The following is a 24,583-nucleotide window of genomic DNA, read 5'->3' as shown; positions in this document are numbered from 1 at the left end:
GTATCCTCAATGCTAGAAGAGTATCTTACACTAAATGAATGAATGAATGAATGAGTAAATGAATATATATTTGTTCAATGCATGGATTAAATTTTTGGATCTTTTCTCTGCCTTCTAATGATTTTTTTCCCTTTCAGGAATTTATAACTCCTATCTCAGACTTTCTGCTCCTTCCTGGGTATCTTCACTGGGATATCCCATAACCGTCTCTCAAAATTGCAATAATTATGTTTTCCCTTCTCCATGTCTTCTCTCCTATATTCCCTATCTCAGCTAGTAATGACACTATCCACCCTACCGCCCAAGACTGCCCAGTCAGCCTATATTTCTCTACCTTGTTTACAAAGATTTTATGAGAATCTTGAAATTTGCCCTCCTGAAATTGAGAAACATCATAAATAATTCCCTGGTATAGTAATATAGTGAAAACAAAACAAAAAACAGTAATAAAATTAAAACAAAGGAAATGAATTCAGGATGGCCTGGCATCCTTTTTGTACACATTCTGGCTCTTGGCACCACTACTACTTTCTTTAGTTCTTCACATACCATCTGATTGATAACTAATATGATCTGATATTAAACAAACACAAGGACACGTGGTTTCCTCAAAAAAGCAAGGAAGCACCCCCGCCCCCCAAACTCATTTCTAATAAAAACCTCCCTCTGGACAAACTTGCAGAAAACCAAACTGACTGTATCTTCTAGCTGTGTTTACATTGACAGGACCAAGAGGGCTTAACTACAAGGAAGTGGTATAAGCTGGCTGAACTTGAAATTGGGACAAAGGTCTCTCTACAACTATTTATCATCTCATTTTAATGCTAAAATTCCTGCCCAAGGACACCATGTTGGTTCCCTCTGCTTCTGACCCAAACTCCAAAGGACCATAAAAGGGCAGAAAAGAGGTGCAGACCCTGGTCCAGGAAATCACCACCCATTTCCATGAACCTAAATGACAAGACCTCTGCCCCATACCGTCCCTTTAGCCCCTTTTCCTATGAAAATCTCACCCTTGCCTACACTCAGGGAGAAGGGGCTTTTAGAGCAAGACCTCCTCCTCCTCCATTCCTTGGTCAATGAATAATTTTTCTGTCTGCTGCTATAAAAAGTAATTTTTCCTTATTGATGCGAACAATAACCAGGTAGGGAAAGAAACAGACATTATTGGTAACAATTCCTGTGTGGAATCAGAAGGAAAACATCTGAGAAACAGCAAGCAGAATAATGAGAGGGAGAACACATAAGTTCTCATCTCTAAGTCACAGTAATCCTACCCAGAAAAGTAAAATAAGAATGAATGGAGAGAAGCAGATTTTCTCAAGCAGAGAAAATCAGATTTTCCATTACTTTTTCATGGAAGCATTCATACAGAGGGAGAGTAGGGAGGCAGAAGCATGGGGAGAGGGGGTTACAAAGTCCCATCCCTCTCCAGGTTGTTCCAAAGACTGTCCACATTTCCTGTTTTTCTAGTAGAATTTGACCTGCTTTCTGACCACCACTCTGAGTGTGTTTGCTTGAGGGTCTCCTCAATTCCTGGAAATGACAGTACCTAAAACAGTTATGTGGGTGGGAATAAAATATTGAGTATAATATCAGAAATTGTTTTTAGAATCACCTGAACTGTTGTGGGGATTTATTTCATTACCTAAAGCCCAGTTCTAGGGAAAAGGAATCTGTGGACAGGCACCCATCTTCATTGTCTGCTCTTTTGGAACAGAGATGAGAGAGATGGATGACAGGGGGTAGAGCCAGCTCTTCTCCATAACTGACCAAAGTTTGGGTTGAGAGCAAAGGGCTACCCCAAGAGGAATAAATGAATGCTTTGGGAGAAAGACTATACAACTCATTATGTTCCCTATTGCATAGATAAGCTTGTGAAAAATTGACACCTCTGGGTGCTGTGCCACAGAAATATCAGCTCCCATTACACCTTTGGCATAAACACCCTAGTCATTACAGACATCTTCAGTGGTAATGTTTTTCAGTGCCCTTCAGATAAAAACATGTAGGTACAATAAAAAGGTGGTTTAAATGTTTGTTTTAGAGAGAATTCCCTGGAAGTGCATCATGCTTACCTTGCCCATAATGTCAGAATCAATTAAATTTGAACAAAACCAGTGTTTCCTCTCTGCTTTTGTTTTTGTATTGTCTGAAATGATAATTTCAGTTTAATTCATAACAAATAGTGTTCCTCCAAAAAGCTGATATGTGCAGGAAAGAATAATTGCATTTTTTTGAACTGAATTTGAAATTTAAAAAGCTCTATCTTGTTTTGAGGAAGAACTGTTAGAAACTTGAAACCAAGCAGCAGCAGCAGCAAAAATAAAACCCATCTTTCCAGGTATATGACATGATGGGCTGGGAGAATGTCTTCCTAGGAAAATCAGGTATGGGGGAAGGGAGAAGAAATTCTCCCAGCCCGTTGTATCATTTGCATTTCTGGATAGGTACTAGTTAGAGCACTTGAGGTTGTAAACTGTTGAAGCCAAGTACCCTTGGCTGCAGAATATCAACCTCACCCTTTAATATGATCTAGTGAAAGAGATTGCCATGGAACTGGGAGCTACCCAAAATAGGAGGGGTCTTGGGTTTTTTGGCTCAGGGCAGGCTAGCATTTTGAGGAATGATCAGAACACAAAAAAAGTGTGGAAAGCACAGAAGAAAACACATCTCATTCACATACTTAAACTATTTAAAATTTTTGCCTTAACTAAACTGGTGTCTATCTTCCACTTCAGGAGGATTGCACCTATTTTTAAAAGTTCCAGGAATCCTGTTTTGATTTTTTTTAAGTGAATAGGTTTTGCTAGCATGAAGTACTAAACCCTTGGGAATGGAGTACTAAATAATATTGAGACAAGATTTTTAATGGAAATGTGTAACATCCCTGTTCTTAAAAATCCCTTTCACCCATGCTGAATTTAATACATTGTTTTTAAACTGAACAGATCTCATATAGGACATAAAAGTAGGCCACAAACTTGTTTCACTTGTTAGCCAAGTTACTTTCAGATCCAGCATTCAAAGCATGAGGGCATCACGTGTTTCTACTTCAAGGCTGCAAGTACAGGAAACGAAAGCCCTTGACACAGCTTGGTAGCAGAGGATCCAAATCAGAGTAAATATGTAAATTATAACTAAATTACAAAGCATTTGGACAAAGCAGGCATGATAGTCTAATCAGGAAAGCGGTGATATTTACTTCTCGATAATGCAAGTTGGAAGAGGAATTGGGGGTAAGGAGGCATCACAAATCTCTTTTAATGTATTTCCGAACTTGGCAACCTGAATTGATTTTGTCACATATTTGCAGCTTAAAAAGTATTTGGATTTTACAACAGCCAAAATAAGTGTCCTTTAATCACTTTCAACCTATGAACAGATGGGCAAAGAGTGCTTTTATAAATGGAACATACAAAATACTTCAATATCAGCCAAAACTAATTGGTAGCAATATCTGAAACAAACTCTAAAACTGATGTAGTGTTTAATATATATTATCGTATAAGCATTAGCAGTTGAAAGGAAATTCCCTGTTCAAATGTTTGCCAAGCTCAGTGTCTAATGTTTAGATATGATTAACTTAATAATTAACTTATTGTATCTTTTCTCACATGCAATCTTGTTTAATGATTCCTTCTTTCACTGAAAACTATCTGATCTGATACCTTGATCATAGCCTAGATTCATAGGTAGGTAACCTATGATTCTACCTCTTGATGGGTGGGGCTATAAAATCACATTGCAAAGATAGGGATATAAGGAAGCATTAATTGGCCGTCAGTGCAGTCAGTTTACCACAGTGAGCTCCTAATACATTTATATTAATAATATTTTAGTTGTTATATATTTAACTTAAGGAGGAGACTTTTCTTTGATTTCTTTTCATGGTTTGGACTTGGATAAATAGGACAACTTTCAATGTATTGACTATTTCAATATATTCAATAGTACTGAATTAAGTAAAACTATGGATCATTGTACTGAGTTCAAAGATCATGGGGATAATCAAGGAAAAGTCATGGCCATGAAGTGGCAATGGCACATAACAAGCTTTATCTGGGCATCATATGGACAGCTTTGCGTGAGAGGGGAAGTCCCTCACAGCAGAAGACCTTCTAGAGACCATGACATAGAGCCATCACCCAGAAGGGAAAGAGGGTAAGGGAACTCCTGTGGGAACAGGAGAGTCAGAGGGGGGCTTACATGTCTACGTGATATCACTCACAGCAAGATGGGGGTGTCTCTGGGTCAGAGAGATCCAGTGGGCAGCAGTGGTTTGTGGTCTTTTATGGCCTCAAGGTTTGTCTTATCTATGGCTGGTAGATGTTGGTTATAGTTTCATGGGACATGCAAAACAGGCAGGCTCTAAATGGCTAAAAAATATGCTTGTTTGGGCCATATTTAAAACAATTGGATGTTTAAGAATTTTGAGTTTGGAGCCAGCAGGCTTTTGAGCTAGTCCTTGCCTAACATAAGAAGTAAACAACATAGGGGCCAATATACAAGGGCCATTTTTGACTCATTTATGTAACAGCTATGCCACACATACCTTGCCATTTCTAGCATTCCTCCTCTTATACAGTGAAGGAAAAAAATCTTTGGTATGGTCTTGCAGCCATCTGGGACACCCAAAAGATAGGTTAAAAAGACATCACAACAGTTTGTTTTTAAATTTGGGGCTTGAATTTGAATTGGAAATAATTTTCACAGGAGGCACAGTATCAATAAAGGTTATAGGTGCCTTTAGAGTTAAAAAAAGTAACATAGCTACAAGTAACATTAAATATTAGGAATACCAGATTTTGTAAGAAGTAGATCACAAGGAAGAAGAAAAAAAAGATTTATAAGCCTAATAGGAGAAATATTTTTGTAATACAGGAACTTTTGTTTCCTAGGAAAACTATAATGAAGGTACTGAACGATTTTTCCTTTGTCATATTAGGAGCAGACTGTTATTCAAAAATCAGTTTCTCAGTGTAACAGAAAGAAAATCAAATTCTAATTTTACTTTCTTTCTGTATAACACCTATACAACATTCCATAGCTGAGGATTCATTCACAGGCATTTCTCTATTTTAATATTAAGCTTGCTCATCAAAAGTGACCTAACTTTTCCAAAATTTTGTATATTTCATAACTTCTTTTCAAACCCATTATTTGTAAATGTAATTCACTTTCCATCAAAACCTTCAATAAATTATTCTTCAACTTTAACTTTCCCTTTCTTTTATTTTTAACATTCTAATTGTTTAGAGATGTGCTGTTGATGAAAGTCCATATGGCTAGGGCCTAAGATAAAATTCTTTTCTTCTTCAATTGATAAAAAGACAGACAAAACCTATCCATCATTTTGTAAACATGTTTGTGTTTCCTTATAATCCTTTTAATTAATGTAGTTCTAATCACTCATATTAACTATAGCTTTTAACCAAAAATAGCTAATTTCAATTCTCCTTCTCCCTTCCTCCGACCCCCTCCCACACTACATATACTTTTCATTACATGACTAAGAACTCTGAGCCATTCAAGGCACCTTAGGAGACCAGAAGAGATGTGGTGACCACTGCTGGTACTTTAACACTATGCATTACACGTCACCTTACAGTCAGTCACACATATCCCTTTAAGATTTTTTTACACCTTATTGTTAGAACATGAAACTTTGACTATAAAGTTGGCTCATCTAGGTATTTCTAGAAGACCTATTTCTTCTGAGAAAAAGGAGAAAAAGTCATCAACTCAGGATCCTTTAGATTTCATAAGTAGGTCTTGAAACTCTGGCCAAGCCAGAAGTGACCATTTCTATTTCATCCGCATTCCCAGTTTATCTCATACATGGAGGCCTGTTCATAAAAATTGTTATATTAAAGGAGCAAAAATACTCTTAGAAGGCAGAGCTCCCTCTTTTCTAAGCTATTCAAAATCAATCTTAATTTAAACAAACAAAAATAAGACTTTGCCTTATTTTCTTTGCCTTTTCTAGTAGCTTTGTCTATTTGAATATTTCTCTACAGCCCATGTTATATTTTTGACTCGTTAATCTACAGAAGTTTTCTCAAGAGAGAGAATAAGAGAAAGAACCAACCAGAGATACAAAAGAGCTACAGTTACAAGAACATCATACAAGGCTAACTTCCTTTCTTTTGCAAAGACAAAAATGACATTTTTCATTTATATACACAAACAGAAAGAAATAACAGCCTCGGTTCTGTATCTTTAACTATAGGTCAGAAGTAAATATGGAGGACAATTTTCTGTGCTTGAGCAAATGTCATTGATCAGTAGTGGCTACTTTTTGTGCCAGTACCATACTGTCTTGATTACTGTAGTATAGTCTGAAGTCCAGGAGCCTGATTCCTCCAGCTCCGTTTTTCTTTCTCAAGATTGCTTTGGCTATTTGGGGTCTTTTGTTAAAAAAATAAAAAATAAAAATAAAAAATCCAACAACAACAACAAAAAAAAGAAAAAAGATGTTTGTATGCTAAAAATTTCAAGGAAACTACACTTTGAACTTTGGAAGACTTTGAAAAAACTGACTACCTATAAAAAATGCAACAGATATATAAAGGAAAAAAAGCAGACACAAGATTGCCAAGGTTACAGACAGTCTGTTCATAGTAGAAAGTCTGTAGTTTTCTCACATGGTCATCACTGCAAGGACGGGCCATCCATATCAGCGTTGCAGGGCTTGTCATGTTTTCCAGTATGATCCCTCGCTTCTGCGATTCTGTAGTCCATGGCCCTAACAATACACTACCCTGCCTCTCAGTTGAGTGCATTTGGAAAATAAAATTACTTTGCAGATGATGTTTGGTAAGTAGATTATCAGTGCCAAATAATTTTGAAGCAATCTTTAGTTTAAAATAGCTTCTGGAACAGGAAAGTTATTTTTACTAATGTGCCCTGTCATAGGAAAATATTTTGTTCCTTAGATACTATATCTCTCTTTTGAATAGTTGTGGATAAGCTTTGACAGATTCACTTTCTTTTGGGTTTCCATTCTTCAGAAGATTAATTTATACATGTTATATTAATTCTGGCATATTCAACCTTCTTTGGAGAGCCCTATTGGAATGTTCAGTTGATATACCTATGAATTTTATGCGCTAATTACAATATATTTCCTATTTCAATATATTCATTATGAAAGTGAATTTAAGACTTTTTAGAAGTTTATTTTTCTTATTAACTCTAATAAGAAAGTTTTATATTTTATTTTTAGCCCAAAATCTATTCTAAGTAAAAGTGATAAACTTGACAATAAAGTTAAAAGAATTGGACCACAAATGGAAAACTTCAAAGTGTTCCGGGGAAGGAAAAAATTCGTAATTACCAAAAACATAGTTAGAATGGTCATCGTCATGCAGGCACTTGTCAGAGGGTGGCTCGAACGCAAAAGATTCCAAAGAATAATGATCAAGGTAAAGCATATATTGAATATTATAATGTGTTTAAAAAGTCTTTTATTCTTCCAGTTTTATTGCGATATAACTGATATGCAGCACTGTACAAGTTTAACATATACAGCCTAATGATTTGACTTACATCACAAAATAATTACCACAGTAAGTTTAATGACCACGCATCATCTCATATAGATACAAAATTAAGAAATAGAAAACAAATTTCCTTGTGATGAGAACTCTCAGGATTTACTCTTCACATCTCCCATATATAACATACAGCTGAGTTCATTATATTTGTCCTGCTGTACATGACATCCCTAATACTCATTTATCCTATAACTGGAAGTTTGTACCTGTTGACTGCCTTCCTCCAATTTCCCCTTCGCCTCCCCCTCTCCTCTGGTAACCACAAATCTGGTCTCTTTTTCTATGAGTTTGTTTGTTGTTTTTGAGGTGTAATTGACCTATGACACTATGTTAGTTCCTATTTCACAACATAGGAGTTGATACTTTTATACATTTCAAAATGATCACTACAACAAGTGTAGTTATCATTTGTCACCATACAAAGATATTATGTAATTACTGAGTAAATTCCCCATACTGTACATTTCATACCTGTGACTCATGTATTTTACAATTGGAAATTTATACCTCTTAATCTCTTTTACCTGTTTCTCTCCTCCCTCTGACCCCCTCTCCTCTGGCAAAAACCTGTTTGTATCTATGACTCTGTTTCTGTTTTGTTATGTTTGTTCATTTGTTTTCCTTTTTATATTCCACATATACGTGAAATCATGCAGTATTTGTCTTCCTCTGTCTGACTTATTTCACTTAGCATAATGCCCTCTAGGTCCATACACATATCCTCTAGGTTGTCACAAATGGCAAGATTTCATTCTTTTTTGGCTGAGTATAAGTATATAAATATACACATTTTTAGCTATGTATAAATGTATAAATATATACATTTATATATATTTTCTAAATATATTTAAAATATAAATATATATTTATATATATAAATACATTTATGTATATACTTTATATATATACCACATTTCTTTAAGCATTCTCCTGGATATTTATTTATTTATTTATATCTTTATTGGAGTATAATTACTTTACAATGTTGTGTTAGTTTCTGCTGTATATCAAAGTGAATCAGCTATATGTATATCCGTATCCCCATATTCCCTCCCTCTTGAGCCTCCCTCCCACTCTCCCTATCCCACCCCTCTAGGTGGTCACAAAGCACCAAGCTGATCTCCCTGTGCTATGCAGCTGCTTCCCACTAGCTATCTGTTTTACATTTGGTAGTGTACATATGTCAATCCCACTCTCTCACTTCATCCCAGCTTCCCCTTCTCCCCTCCCCCGTGTCCTCAAGTCCATTCTCTACATCTGCGTCTTTATTCCTGTGCTAACCCTAGGTTCATCGGAACCATTTTTTTAGATTCTATATATATGTGTTAGCATACAGTATTTGTTTTTCTTTTTCTGACTTACTTCACTCTGTATGACAGACTCTAGGTGCATCCACCTCACTACAAATAACTCAATTTCGTTTCTTTTTATGGCTGAGTAATATTCCATTGAATATATGTGCCACATCTTTTTTTTTTTTTTTTTTTTGTGCCACATCTTTTTTATCCATTCATCTGTCGATGGACACTTAGGTTGTTTCTATGTCCTGGCTATTGTAAATAGTGCTGCAATGAACATTGTGATACATGTCTCTTTTTGAATTATGGTTTTCTCAGGGTATATGCCCAGTAGTGGGATTGCTGGGTCATATGGTAGTTCTATTTTTAGTTTTTTAAGGAACCTCCATACTGTTCTCCATAGTGGCTGTATCAATTTACATTCCCACCAACAGTGCAAGAGGGTTCTGTTTTCACCACACCCTCCCCAGCCTTTATTGTTTGTAGATTTTTTTTTTTTTTTTTTTTTTTTTTTTTTTTGCGGTACACAGGCCTCTCACTGTTGTGGCCCCTCCCGTTGTGGAGCACAGGCTCCGGACGCACAGGTTCAGCAGCCATGGCTCACGGGCCCAGCCGCTCCATGGCATGCAGGATCCTCCCGGACCGGGGCACGAACCCGTGTCCCCTGCATCGGCAGGCGGACTCTCAACCACTGCGCCACCAGGGAAGCCCTGTAGATTTTTGATGATGGCCATCTGACTGGTGTACCACATCTTCTTTATCCATTCATCCATCAATGGACCTTTAGATTCAATTAAGCAGACTTTTGAATAGTCACCTTGTCAATATACCTATGATTTTTCTAAATAAAGTTCTGTCTACATTCTTTGGTTTAAGAAAATTTTATTTATAATATACTCTTGTGACAGTTTCAGATTGTATCAAGCTGAAGACTGTGAACAAATGCCTAGCTTATCCTTAACCCAACAGTTCTGGGATTACTTTTACTCTAAGGCTGGGACCACCTATTTGCATTGATTTTGTTTATCCTGTGCTATCTGCTTATTCTCTGTTTAAAGCAATTTTCCACTTCCCACACTCCTGAGTACTCTTTCAGTGCATAAACCTTCACCTTAAAAAGAAACTACACACACATCCACACACCCACCTGAGCAACTTTTATAAACAGCAATCCTGACATTCAGAATAAAGCATAAGGATCTATTTTGGCTGGGCAAATGCAGAAGAACCTGAGTGGATGGATTTTGGCAAAACTTTGAGAGAATCCAAAAATGTTTCACCTTGAGGACTAAAGTTGTGCTACTCATAAAGGAATTTGGAAAACCAACTAGAAATAGAAGAATAGATCAGGAGTGCCCACTTGAATTCCTGGATTATCTGGGAGGATCCCCCCCAAATGGCCTCTCATTGGGCACCTTGAATGAATTTCTCTGAGAATACAGGCTTGCTGTTAGAAGGTAGTCCATTTGCCTATCAACATGTGTATATTTGTACATGCATTAATATGTACATATAACATACATTTGTAGTTCTGATGATTCAATGTGATAATGCATGTAAAACTCTGACAATAAGTAAGCATTCCATATAGTTAATCTTTCAGTAATTCTGTGAAATCTCTGCTTCACATTTTATATGTGAAGAAACTGATGCTCAGAGAAATTAAGTCGTTTGACTAGAGTTGCTCTCCTGGTAAGTGACAGAGCTATAATTCAAACCCTCGTCTGACCCCGAAGTCTGTGCTCATTCTACATATTATATCATCGACTTAAACTACTTTATAGCTGATTGCTCCCTAATCTAATCTAAGGCCCTATCCCAGACCTATCTCTCTAGCTCTAGATTTAGGCATTTAATTTCCCGTTTGCAAGGTCCATAGTTAAACCAAACTCCACGGAGCCTTCAATGAACTTATTTTCTTACTCCACAAAGCTCTTCCTTTCCTGTACTACCTATTTTGGTGAACTGTTCCACCACCCATTGTCCAAGCTATACACCTGGAGTTTTCTTAGTCTCCTTCAACTTTCTCACCCCCATATTCAATTGGTCACCACTTCCTTAACATTTCTTGTGCTGCTCTTCCTCTCTCTTACCATAGCTCCTATTCATCACTCCTCACATGGAGAACTACAGTAGTCTCCTAATTGGCCTCCCTGCCTATAGACCTACTCCCATCTAATTTGTCATCTGCAGTTGAGGAAATTCCACTCTGATGACCTTATTCCATTTCTTTATAGTCTTTTGAAAGCCCCATGTTTCTTATCAGATGAAATATAAATTCTCTAACATAGTACACATGGCCTCCCTGGTCTGGCCATTTCCCACTGTCCACCTCATCACAGGACACTTCTTCACTAATAACCTGTGCTCTAGCAAAGCCCAAATCCTTTAATTCCCTGATTGTTTCCTATTATCTTATGTTTTTATACTGTTCTCTCAGACTGGAATACTCTTCCTAATTTTCTGATAAACTCCAACTCATTCTTTAAGATCTTCCTTAAGTGTTCACACCTGGACACCTTCTTTGGTCCATCTAGCAGAGCTGAGCTCTCTATTTTTGGTGGTTATTGTGCCCAGTCCTCTACATTTTGACCTTTTATTTACACCTCTGTCATGGGCACTACAATTTCTGTGACCTGTTTGGGAGTACATACTCTTTACTTTTATATTATATAGCACCACATACTGTTTTGATACATGCATTCTCTCTTATTTTAACTATATTCACTTATTATCTGCTGTTTTTCTTGTTTATTTTATTGTTTGTATATGTTTATACTGTTTTCTGTCTTGTTTGCTACCGTGTCCAAAGGCTTAGAATAATGCTTGGCATATGGTAGCTATTCCACAGATGTCTTAGAATGGATGAATTAATTCAACAAAATATAGTTGTAGAAGTTTATCAGGGCACTCTAATGATTCATATATATAAACATATATAAATAAATATATCATACACATGATATTATGTATATGATAATATACTTATATTATGATTTAACTTAATTTTAGCATTTCATGATGTTGGAGAGAACTGTAGCATCATCCATAACCTCTGGGACAAAATGAGTCTAGAAAACGTAGAGAGCAAGAGTGAGCCCAAGATAATAGTGAAAAGGAGAGCTCGGGAAGGAAAATGTTGAATTTCTATGTGGAGGTAGAATTGAGATAAAAAGAATGGGAAGCCTTTTTCAAGGGTCTGAGCAAATATAAACTAGATTGTTGACTTTGATTTGGTTGTGAAATTTGTTATGATCATTGATTTTCTTTTTTATTCCACCATTGGTGTGTATGTTGCATGGCTGCTCTGTTGATACAGTTAATGTTGTTCTGCTTACTGTTGAAATGGTCATGTGGCAGACCTGTAATGCATGCATAGTCCGGTTCCAGGACTGAGCCTTGTGCAGGGTTGCTGTTGGGGGAATTCCTGATAGACTTTCTGGTCTAAAGGCTGCACAGCAAGTCACTGGATAATTGTCAGCACTGTGGGAATCCCTCCACTGGGAAACTTCCATAGTCATATTGTTTGGCTGGCACTTCAGAGCTTGTGGCTGTAGACAGTATCTGCTAGAATGTTGCTCTAAAGTACCTCAGGAGACTGTATAGTTTCCACCATTTCCTGTGAAATGCTCTAGTTTGGGTTTATTTAGAAATAATGAAGCAGCATTGATTATATCAGTCATAAGGAGACCACAGAGATTGCTGCCTTTAACCATCAGCATTATTTATTTCCACCATTCAAAATATCCTTTTCCTTTTAAAATTTCTATGTTGTTTGTTTGCATGTGTTTTGGTATAAGTTAATATGATCCAGAAAAAAATCCTAAAGACACAAAAACAGTATTTTCCTCAGTGTAATGCCTCTAAGATTTTAACTTAAAGATTTTTCCCTGAATATTTATAATTTAAATTTAAAAATTTTAGTCTTAAGTTGATATGTTCAATTGCTGTTTGTCAAAAATACTGAAATTCTAAAACATTTGAATGGCTGGTGGTTGCAATAAAAAAGTGTTCAAAATTGGCTTTGCATAAATATTTGTTGAATAAATAAAATTGGAGAAATCCTAGAAATCTGAGTTTTAATATCCCATGCATAGGTCAGTGGTCTTTATTCTTTTGGGGGTTACAGAATCCTTTGAAAATTTGATAAAGTATGGATTTCCTCTCATTATCTAAAAAAAACCCCAATAAGAAATAATAAGAAAATTCTGAAGCCCATTCATGGACCTGTGGCACTGGTGAGCTCGTACGGAATAGTTTTATTACATAAATGTGTTAACTCTCAGGTACTGGTAGAACTGTATTAATGTATTCCAGAACACTTTTTAAAAAATGTGATCATAGTTACTATTTACTAGATCTGATATCTTGCCTGATGCATAGAGCAAATAGTCCAGATAGAAATGGAGGTAACTAAGTCTTAGGTATTATTAGAGAACTTAGAAAGACCACTGAACCCAAAGGACTGTGTCTAGTGTGGGGGTAGTGCCAACAAATTGAGATCTGGAGGATAAAGGGTAGTTGTGTTTTGTCATGTAGATGGGGAGGTTGAGAGAGTTGTAGGCCCAGGGAATCTCAACGGCCTTAGGTGATACAGAACATTTAGGGGGCTGGTTGGGAGGACAGTGGCAGTAGAGGAAGATGAAGGTAGGAGCAGATTAACAATGTTCTTAAAAACCATGCTAAGGAGTTTATACATAGTGTATGGGAATGGATGACTTTAAAGCAGGTCAGTGACATGAAGAGATTTTTTATTTTAGAAAAATTACTGACTCTGGACAATGAATTGGGGAAAGAAGGTGGCAAAATTAGAGAAAGAACAGCTAGTATGCTTTTTCAGTAATCCAGTGCATGATGGTGGTGGCTTGGGGTAAAGTTGAAGAAATACACAGTAGGTAGGACATTGGGTTTGATTAGATTTGGAGATAAGGGAGCTGGAGGAGTCAGGAATGGATCCTAGGTTTTTGTCTTGGGCAACCTGATGGATGATTGTGAAATATAGAACTTCGGAGGAGTGAGTAGGAGAGGTGGGAGGAAAGGAAAGGAGACAGAGTTGAGTTTTCAACACTTGAGTTTGAAGTGCCTGTGGAACATCCTTGAGATGTCTGGGAAGCAGTTGGGTATATGGGTCTAAGCTCAGAAGGAAGACTGGGCCATAGGGAAACATTTGAGTTTTGTCAGTAGTTCTTAAACTTTTTCCACCTTAACACACCTGAAGAAGAATATAAAACCATCCCACCCATAAAAGTGGCTCAATTTGGCAATGATTCTCATTTTATCTCTGAGAAAGCTCTTTCCCCAGGTGACTGCATGGCTCTCTTATTTCATTCATCTTTCTGTTCACTGTTACATTATCAAAAAGCCTGCCCCATACTACCCTATAAAAAATAACACTTACTCTGGTCACTCCTTATTCCATTTAAAATACTATTGTTCTTCATACCACGGACTGCCACCTAATACATATATATTTGTTTATTGGATTATTGTTCCTTCCATCAGAATGTAACTCATTGTGAGACAGGAATTTTGTCTTTTCTGTTCACTAATGTACAAGGTCTAGAACTTCCCTGGCACATGTCTTTGAATAAATTATTTTCAACATGATGGAGAATGGGATGAGAGGATGGGAAATCTTTTCTACACATTTTGATTCAGCTCCCTGAACAAGGATGCCCTCTGTACTCTGCCCTCATCCATAGATTTGAGAATCATTATTAGTGATACTGTCTAGAGACATTGGAATTGATGTCATTGTCCAGAGAGCATATGTAAAGTAAGGAGAGAGGCATGAAAAGGCAAGAGTGAGAACTACCAATGCTCGAGGGGGAAGGCAGAGATGAGGATTCCACAAATGAATTCCATAGCTAGAGAGGTATGAAGAAAACCAGAATATGCTAGATCAAGGAAGTTCAGACACAGTATAATAAAGAGGATTAGATCAGTGATTTCCAATGCTGCTAGGAATGAAGGCCTAGGCAAAAATAGGTAGAAGAACTAGTACTTCACAGTAGGAGAAATATAAATGGCTAGTAAACATGAAAGAAGCTACTCTTGCTAGTAATCAAAGAAATTAAGTCCCACTAAGTATCATACGGTAGTGGAATCCTCCCAACAGGCAGTCAATTCATTACTTTAAAAAAAGACATGACCATATCAAATAAAAAGCTGACTTATATTTGGAAAATATTTTTAAATCCTGATATACGATAAACATGATACATTTATACTTTAAATCAACATGGATTGGAAAATTATAATCAGTAATTTGCATTGTCTTTTATTTCAATATTGTTGTAAATATCAATTTGTACATTTTTCTGATTAATTCTGTCTTGAGAAATGTTTAGAAATATGGTGAAAGATTCACATACTGAGATGACATAGCATCATAACTGAGGCATATTTCTGTACAGAAGGCTGGCAGAGAGGCATGCTATAATAAGAACCACACAGATGGACCATTGCCATTTTCTCTGACCCAACTTCTTAACCATGAAAACCTCCTAGGTAGCCTTCTGAATGCCTCAGATCTGAGAAGGGTTTCTTCACAAGACAGGTTGTGTCCACAAAAGAGGATTTATTAAATTCAGAGGAAAAACACTCACATTGGGTTTGGTGACTGACCAAATGCCCCTGCTCTCTTAGCAAATGTCATCATTCAACTAAGCAGCACTTCAAGCAGGGACCTTTTGCCTCATGTTCTAAGAATACAATTAAAACAATGCTTGATTCTTAATTATTAGCAAAAGAAACCTACTGGCAGACTTAGGCAGAAAGGTATTGACTAGAATATTGGGCAGAAGTCTGAAGAATTAAGCTCAGGAACATGAAGGAATGATGAAGGCTAGCCTAGATAGCTCCTTGGACTCCAGTCAAATCCTGCACAGAGTCTGTTGCAAATGCTGAATCCTGTTCTGCTTCCACCAATGCTACCCTTAGAAAATGGATATTGCTGCCACGGTTACTCTACCACACAAATAGATTTCCCACTGTTTGTTTCACTTTTAAAAGCATTATTAGTTTCGAGTGAAAACCTGAGTCTGGTGTAGATAATGGAGGAAGCTTTGTCACATGTCTGCATCCCAGCAACAGAGGAGGCTTGGATCATGAGCAAGTGATTTGTGGCTTCAAATTGTAGGAAGTGAGTTATGCCTTCTGCTAAGATTCACATGATGGGGAGTGCTCCAAAAGTGTGACTTCACTCTGTATGACAGACTCTAGGTCCATCCACCTCACTACAAAAATGTAAAATAGATAGCTAGTGGGAAGCAGCCACATAGCACAGGGAGATCAACTTGGTGCTTTGTGACCACCTAGAGGGGTGGGATAGGGAGGGTGGGAGGGAGGGAGACGCAAGAGGGAAGAGATATGGGGATATATGTATATGTATAACTGATTCACCTTGTTATACAGCAGAAACTAACACACCATTTTAAAGCAATTATACTCTGATAAAGATGTTTAAAAAAAAATTAAAAACCGTAAAAAAAAGTGTGACCAATCCATTATTTAAAACAAAACAAAACAGCAAAAAACGACAAAAGCCTGTTGAACAAAAGGCAGATTAAAAATACACACTGGAAAATGTTATTAAATGTTGAAAGACATTAGCAAACATTCAGAATCTGCCTGATTCTGATGGAATTCAGATGGAAGGAGAAAAAGAAAGTAGTGAAATTATGCTAATTTATTTTTTTATTTAGGTAAATCAAGAAATATTATTTCATTGATAGTTCTGATAAATTAAAAAATATAGGCTTAAATATAGTGTTTTAAAAAGGTGAAGAAAAATAAAATAATAAAAACAACCTTCCAAGAATCACACAAAACAGAAAATAAATAAGAGCAAGAACAATCATAAGTGTAATAGTAACTATACTAGGAAAGAAACCAAAACAAAAATTTACAGAATGGGTAAAAATATGAAATTCAAGTAAATTAAGAGGAATACTTATATAATTAAAAGTGTGGGCTCTGAAGTGTCCCTATTTTGAATTCAGAACCAATTCTGCAATTTACTAACTATAGGACCATGGGAAAGTTATTTAAAGATGTTATGCTTTAGTGTTTTTACTTGTATAATGGTATGCAAAGCACATCAAAGGAAAGTGGACTCAGAAGAAATTTTATGAACTTCAGTACATTTGTAAAAAATTAATGAAAATAGGTTAATTAAGTCTTTAATTCAAGAAGGAGAAAAAAACCTTAAAAAAAAGGAATTAATAAAGATAAGTAGAGAAATTAATGAGCTAGAAAATGTAAAAATATTTGAATTGGTAAATAAAATGGAACTGGCTGTTTACAAAACCAAAAAAAAAAACCTGAAGTAGATGATTTTTATACTTTAATTAAAAAAATTTATTATAGTAGAATGTATAAAATGAACATACAGAAAAATATAGTCACAGATTAAAGGTAAACTGACCAAACAACATTTGCACATATGCTGAAAAGGGTTACTTTCTTTAATATTGAGGTTTTTTTAAGAAATCAACAAGTAAAATCTGAAGATATCCAGTGAAAAATAGGCACAATACATAAATATATAATTTTCAAAAGAAAGAAAATACAAGCATTTGAGCACCCAGAGTGGATAGCTTAGGTAAGAATCATCCATTACAGAGTAATGCCTTAATAAAACTTTTATTTTTTTTCTGGCTAAGTGGGCTACATATTATAAAAATCTGTACACCAGCCTAGGAAGCTTCTATCATCCATCACCAAAACCTCTTTTTTATGGGAAGTATGAGTATGTGATAACAGAGCAACTCAAAATGATGTTCTCTGAACTTTAGGGAGATTAACCCACTCTATAATGCATGTATTTAACCAAACTTATTTAAAAACATAAATAAAATACATCATAATCTGAGAAACTGGGTGAGACAGATGAAATGAATAGGGCAAAATCAGATTAAATATAAATAGCAGAAATATATAAAGAGTTCAACTGTCTGTATTGCTCTTTTATAGGCTTTGTATCATGGACCAGATTTGAGAACAGTTATAAACATGTATTGCAGACTAATCCATCGTGTTAAATATCGACTTGGTCTTTGGAGGACGAGACAAATTATAAACCTTACAGAGCTAGAGGAATGGATGGACAGAAAAAAATGTAGGTGATGCTATCATTTCTGATTTGATTTTAGATTTGGAATTATTTTAACCATTAATAATTTACATATAATTACCCATAGACAGTACAAGTAGGCGATATTTTTATTGCTTCAAGCTATTTACTTTTTAAGGTGATGTATATGTGGCTTAATTTATTAGGATCTCATTCTGGCTAAACAAAAAGGAAATTTAAAGGAAAGATAGCTAAAGAATGAGATTTCAGAAAGCACATGAACCAGAGCTGCTCCAGAGATCTAAGGAGCAAAAAATAAGAGGCAATCTCTGTTTGCCTCTGGGGGATAGAAAAGCTGCTATCACTTTATGACTTTTTATTCTTGAGCTTTAAATTCAAATTCTAGATTGGTTTAGCTTGAGTTATGTGTCCAACACTTTGCCTTGGTAGGGCAAAGAAATCTGCTTGGGAGTTGCATAGAAACTATATTCATTGAGGGGAGGGAGTAGCTCCCCAAAGGAAAACTACATATTTATAACAGAAGAACAGTTAAAGTACACTGAGCAGACAAAACAACAGATATCCATTACATGTTGCTTATTAGTGTTGAAATTCTATGTGAATAACAGGTTTTCCAATTTCTATCTTAACTTTCAGAGATCCTGATTTTTATTATATTTAATGAATTTATTATTGCTTGATTAGGATGGATATTACAGTCTGTTTCTTGATTAAAAAATAAATAAATGAGGACTTCTGGTTTCTGCTTCTGTATGTAAGGAGCTTGGAAGTCAACACTCTATCTTAACAACAAGTAAAAGAGCTGAACAGACTAAAAAATCAACAAGTCTTCTTGGATTCGTAAAAGAGGGGAGACACAGGGCAAACTGCTGCCCCTAAGATTGGAGAGACAGGCATACAAAGTCACAGCTTACCAGAGCAGAGACTCATGAGCAGAATCCGATGTGGGAACCAGCGCTGGGGTAAGATAAATGAACTGTAATTGACAAATGGCAGGAGCACAGTTCTGAGAGTTAAAAATTCCAGAGGATCCAGTCATGAAGGGGCCTCCACAATACTGCGATATTTACCTCCAGGAGCTCAATCAGATTCCCACGGTAAATATGAGAAAATGAACCATTTTGAAATATGCCAGAGCACTCCATTCTTCTTAACAAGGCCTGCCTTCAGAGGAAACTAATTAACCAGAGCCTAACCTGCTGGGTATTATCAGAGCCTAATTAAACCTGTGGAAGGGAAATACCCAACTCCAGTCCACTCTGACCATCCTGTCCCACCTAAGGAGGAAGAAAAAAACTGGGAAACATTCATAAAGTTCACAGTCCAGAGACATAGGCTCCATAAGAGACTGAGACCTAATCATTAGAACACTTCCTGTCCCCCAGCACCTTATCACCACGTTACTAAAGACCTTTTTACAGCAGTTTCTTTTACCCAATATGTCATGACTAGCTACATGTATACTACAAGGCATACAAAAACGCAAAAAACACAATTTGTAAAGACAAAGCAAACATCAGAACCAGACGTAGCAGGGATGTTGGAATTATCAGACTGAGAATTTAAAACAACTATGATTAAATATGCTAATTATGCATAAAATAGCATGCAAGAACAGATGGACAAGGTAGGCAGAGAGATGGAAATCCCAAGAAAGAACCCTAAAGAAATGATAAAAATAAAAAATACTGTAACAGAAATGAAGAATGCCTCTGATGGGCTTCTTGGAAAGGTGGCTGAGGAAAGATTCTCTGAGCTAGAAATTATATCAATAGAATCCTTGAACACTGAAAAGCAAAGAGAACAAAAACTGAAATAAAAAACAGAACAAAGTATCTAGGGACTGTAGGGCAACTACAAAAGGAGTAACATATGGGAATACCAGAGGGAGAAGAAAGAAACAGAAGAAATATTTATAACAATAATAACTGAGAATTTCCCCAAATTAATGTCAGACACCAAACCACAGATCCATGAAGCCCAGAGAACACCAAGCAGAATAAATTCCAAAAAACTACACCTAGGCATATCATCTTCAAACTATAGAAAATTAAAGATAAAGAAAAAAATTCTGAAAGAAGCCAGATGGGGAAGACACCTGGCCTCTGGAGAAAAAAAAAAAAAAAGAATTACATTTGACTTATCCAAAACCATGCAAGTAAGAAGAGTGGCATGAAATAGTTAAAGTGTTGAGAGAAATAAAACACCAACCCAGAATTCTGTACCCTTAAAAATTATACTTAAAAAAAATGAAGGACTTTCTCAGACAAACAAAAATTGAGGGAATTTGTTGCCAGTATATCTGCCTTGCAAAAAGTGTTAAAAGAAATTTCTTAGAGAGAGGGGAAATAATATAGGTCAGAAACTCAGACTACAAAAAGTAAAGAAGAGCACTGAAGAAGAAATAAGAAGGTAAAATAAAACATTTATTTTTCTTATTCCAAAGTGACCTTACAGATAACATGTTCAAAATAATACTAACAATATACTCAATTACAAAATACATATATAGCTTAGGTATAATTATATATGCTGATATATGTACATGTATGTATAAGTGAAGTGAATGACAACAATTATACAAGGGATGGGAGGGAGGAATTAGGATTATTTTGTAATTGTAAGGTATTTGCACTACCCATGAAGTAGGATAGTGTTACTTGAAAGTGGATTTAGATTAGCTATAAATGTATATTGTGAACTCCAGGGCAACCATTAAAGTAAAAAAAAAAAAGGATAATAGATATGCTTTGAAATGAGAGAAAATAGAAACATATAAAATCCTCAATTAAAACTACAAAAGGCAGAGAAAAGTAGAAGAGAAAAATAAGAACAAGGGCAACAAATAGAAAACCTATCGGATATAGTAGATCTGAATCCAACTGTGTCAGTAATCACTTTGAACATTAAATGATCTAAATCCACCAATTAAAAGACAGACATTGTCAGAGTAGGTCAAAAAACAAAACCCAATGGTATGCTGTCTACAAGAAACCCACTTTAAATATAAAGACATATATAGGTTAAAAGTAAATGGATGGAGAAAAATGTACCATGCTAACAATAATCAAGATAAAGCAGGAGCAGCTATATTAATTTCAGACAGAGCAGGTTGCAAATTAAGGAAAGTTATCAAAGGTGAAGAAGAGCATTACATAATGGTAAAGGGGTAATTCTCCAAGAAGACATTAACAATTGTAATTGTGTATCTGCCTAACAACATAGCATCAAACTATGTGAGGCAAAAACTGATAGAACTACAAGGAGAAATAGATGAATCCACTAACATAGTTGGGCAAAATCCAACACCCATTCATAATAAAACCTCTCAGTAAACAGGAAATAGAGAGGAACTTTCTTAACTTGATAAAGACTATCTACAAAAAAGCTACAGCTAACATCATACCTAACGTGAGTAACTCAGAGTTTTCCTACTAAGATCAGGTACATGGCAAGGATATCCTCTCTCACCACTCTCTCTCACCACTTCTTTTCAACTTCATGCTGGAAGTTCTTGCTGATGCAATAAAGCAATAAAAGGAAATAAAGACATACAGATTGGGAAGAAAGAAAACTATTTTTGTTTGCAGATCATATGATCATTTGTGTAGCAAATCTGAAAGAACTGACAAAAAACCCTCTGGAGCTAGCAAGCCATTTATATCAAGGTTGCAGGATACAAGATTAATATACAAAAGTTAATTGCTTCCTGGATACCAACAATGAACAAGTAGACTTTGAAATTAAAAACACACTACCATTTACATTAGTACCCTCCAAAAATGAAATACTTAGGTTTAAAGATAACAAAATATGTGTAAGATCTTTATGAGGAAAACTACAAGACTCCAATGAACAAAATCAAAGAACTAAATAAATGGATAGATATTCCATGTTAATGGATAGGTAGTCTCAATATTGTAAAGATGTCAGTTCTTCCTAACTTGATCTATAGATTTAATGCAATCACATTCAAAATCTCAGCAAGTTATTTTGTGGACACCACCAAAATGATTCTAAAGTTTATATGGAGAGGCAAAAGACCAGAATAGCTAACACAATATTGAAGAAGAACAAAATTGGAAGACTGATGCTATCTGACTTCAAGATTTATGATAAGGCTACAAGTTCAAGTGTGATATTGGTGAAAGAACAGACAAATAGATCAGTGGAACAGAATAGAGAGCCCAGAAACAGACCCCTATAAATATAGTCAACTGGTCTTTGACAAAAGAACAAAAGCAATATAATAAGGCAAAGATAGTCTTTTCAACAAATGGTGCTGGACTAACTGGGCATCCATGTGTAAAAAAATAAATCTAAACACAGACTTTACACACTTCACAAAATTAACTCAAAATGGATCATAGACCTAAGTGTAAAATGCAAAACTGTGAAACTCCTAGGAGGTAACATAGGAGAAAACCTAGATGATCTTGGGTATGGTGACTTTTTAGATACAACACCAAAGACATGACATGACTCATTAAAAAATTAATTGATAAACTAGACTACATTAAAATGAAGAACTTTTGCTCTGTGAAAGACAGTATCAAGAGAATGGGAAGATGAGCCACATACTGAAAGAAAATATTTGCAAAAGACATATCTAATAAAGGACTGTTATCCCAAATATATAAGGAACTCTTAAAAGTCAACAATAAGAAAGCAAACAACTTGATTAAAACATGGGCCAAAGATCTCAACAGAGACCTCAGCACAGGTAACAAATAAGCATATGGAATGATGTTCCACATCATTTGTCATCAGGGAAGTGCAAATTAAAACAACAAAGAGATACCACTACACACCTATTAAAATGGCCAAAATCCAGAACACTGACAGCTCCAAACGCTGGCAAGGATGTGAAGCAGCAGGCACTGTTATTCATTGTTGGTGGGAAAGCAAAATGATACAGCCATTTTGAAAGACAGTTTGGTGTTTTTTTACAAAATTAAACGCACTCTTGCCATAAAATCCAGCAATCATTCTCCTTGTTGTTTAGACACAGGGGATTTATGTTCACACAAACCCTACACATGGATATCTATAGCAGCATTTTCATAATTGCCAAAGCTTGGAACAACCTTCCAAGCTTTTCCCTCCATTAGTAGGTGAATGGATAAATAAACTGGTGAATTTCAGACAGTGAATATCATTTCGTTAGAAGAAGAAATGAGCTGTTAAGCCATGAAAAGAAATGGAGGAACCTTAAGTGCATATTACTAAGTGAAAGAAGCCAATCTGAAAAGGCCACATTCTGTATGATTCCAACTATCTGACATTTTGGAAAAGGTGAAACTGTGGAGAAAATAAAAAGATTGATGGTTGCCTTGGGTGGGATGGGCTGGGGGAAGAATGAATCAGCAAGCACAGAGGAGTTTTAGGACCATGAAACTATTTTGTACAGTGATGGATACATGTTATTATACATTTGTCCAAACCCAAAGAATGTACAACACCAAGGTAAACTATTGGCTTTAGTGATTATGATGTGTCAGTGTAGGTTTATTCTTGATAACAAACACACCACTCTGGAGTTGGTGCATTGATTAATAATTGATAATGGGGGGAGGAGTTATGTTTGAGTGGGGGGGTAAAGGATTTATGAGAAATTTCTGTATCTCCTTCTCGAGTTTGTTTTAAACTTAAAACTGCTTTTGCATGTGCAGACTCAGTTCCTGGAGAAAGATGGCAACAGCCAAGAAGCAGGAACACTATGGGTGGGTGAAGATTGGCCCCTGCAATCTGGGGGACACTCTGGGGGTCGGGAAGTTCAGCAAAGTGAAGGCCCATAGAAACTTAGAATCCTGAAATTGGAACATTGGAGAGGAGACTGTGAGTTGACTTCTGATAGGCTATGAAGGATGAGACACAACTTCAAAAAGCAGAAAACTCTAGGAGCTGGAACATAATAGCCTGGGAGCAAGAAGTAACTCCCATGGATGTCACTGTGTGAGGGCACAGGGAGTAACTGATGCTCATACAAGGTGAACATTTGCTTGGTTCCCTGTCATCATTGTGTTCCATTTAAGAATTCTTGGATGGGACTTCCCTGGTGGCACAGTGGTTAAGAATTCACCTGTAAGGCTTCCCTGGTGGTGCAGTGGTTGAGAGACCGCCTGCCGATGCAGGGGACACGGGTTCAGGCCCTGGTCCAGGAGGATCCCACATGCTGCGGAGCTGCTGGGCCCGTGAGCCATGGCCACTGAGCCTGCGCGTCCGGAGCCTGTGCTCCACAACGGGAGAGGCCACAAGAGTGAGAGGCCCGCGTACCGCAAGAAAAAAAAAAAAAAAAAAGAATTCACCTGCCGAGCAACTAAGCCCGTGCTCCACAACTACTGAGCCTGTGCTCTAGAGCTCACGAGCCACAACTACTGAGGCCGCATGCTGCAACTACTGAAGCCCACGTGCCTAGAGCCCATGTTCCACAACATGTTCACCGCAATGAGAAGCTCAGCCACTGCAATGAAGAGTAGCCCCTGCTTGCCACAGCTAGAGAAAGCCTGTGCGCAGCAATGAAGACCCAACGCAGCCAAAAATAAATAAACAAATAAATTTATTTTAAAACACCAACAATGGCTTTTGTAACTTTTCTTTAAAAACGAAATAAAACTACAACAACAAAA

The 24,583-nt window shown here is 36.4% G+C and overlaps 1 protein-coding gene across 1 annotated transcript in view; it reads left to right on the top strand.

Moving 5' to 3' along the window:
- Nucleotides 1-24,583, top strand: part of IQCM (IQ motif containing M) — a 351,685-nt gene that overhangs the window by 126,845 nt on the left and 200,257 nt on the right. The window contains exons 9-10 of the mRNA XM_065877201.1: nucleotides 7,229-7,427; nucleotides 17,834-17,978. Of these exons, the coding sequence (XP_065733273.1) occupies nucleotides 7,229-7,427; nucleotides 17,834-17,978 (344 nt within the window). The remainder of the gene's footprint in view (nucleotides 1-7,228; nucleotides 7,428-17,833; nucleotides 17,979-24,583) is intronic.

This window comes from Phocoena phocoena, chromosome 5, assembly GCF_963924675.1.
Source record: "Phocoena phocoena chromosome 5, mPhoPho1.1, whole genome shotgun sequence".
NCBI lineage: Eukaryota > Metazoa > Chordata > Mammalia > Artiodactyla > Phocoenidae > Phocoena > Phocoena phocoena.
This window is presented reverse-complemented; position numbering and strand designations above follow the sequence as displayed.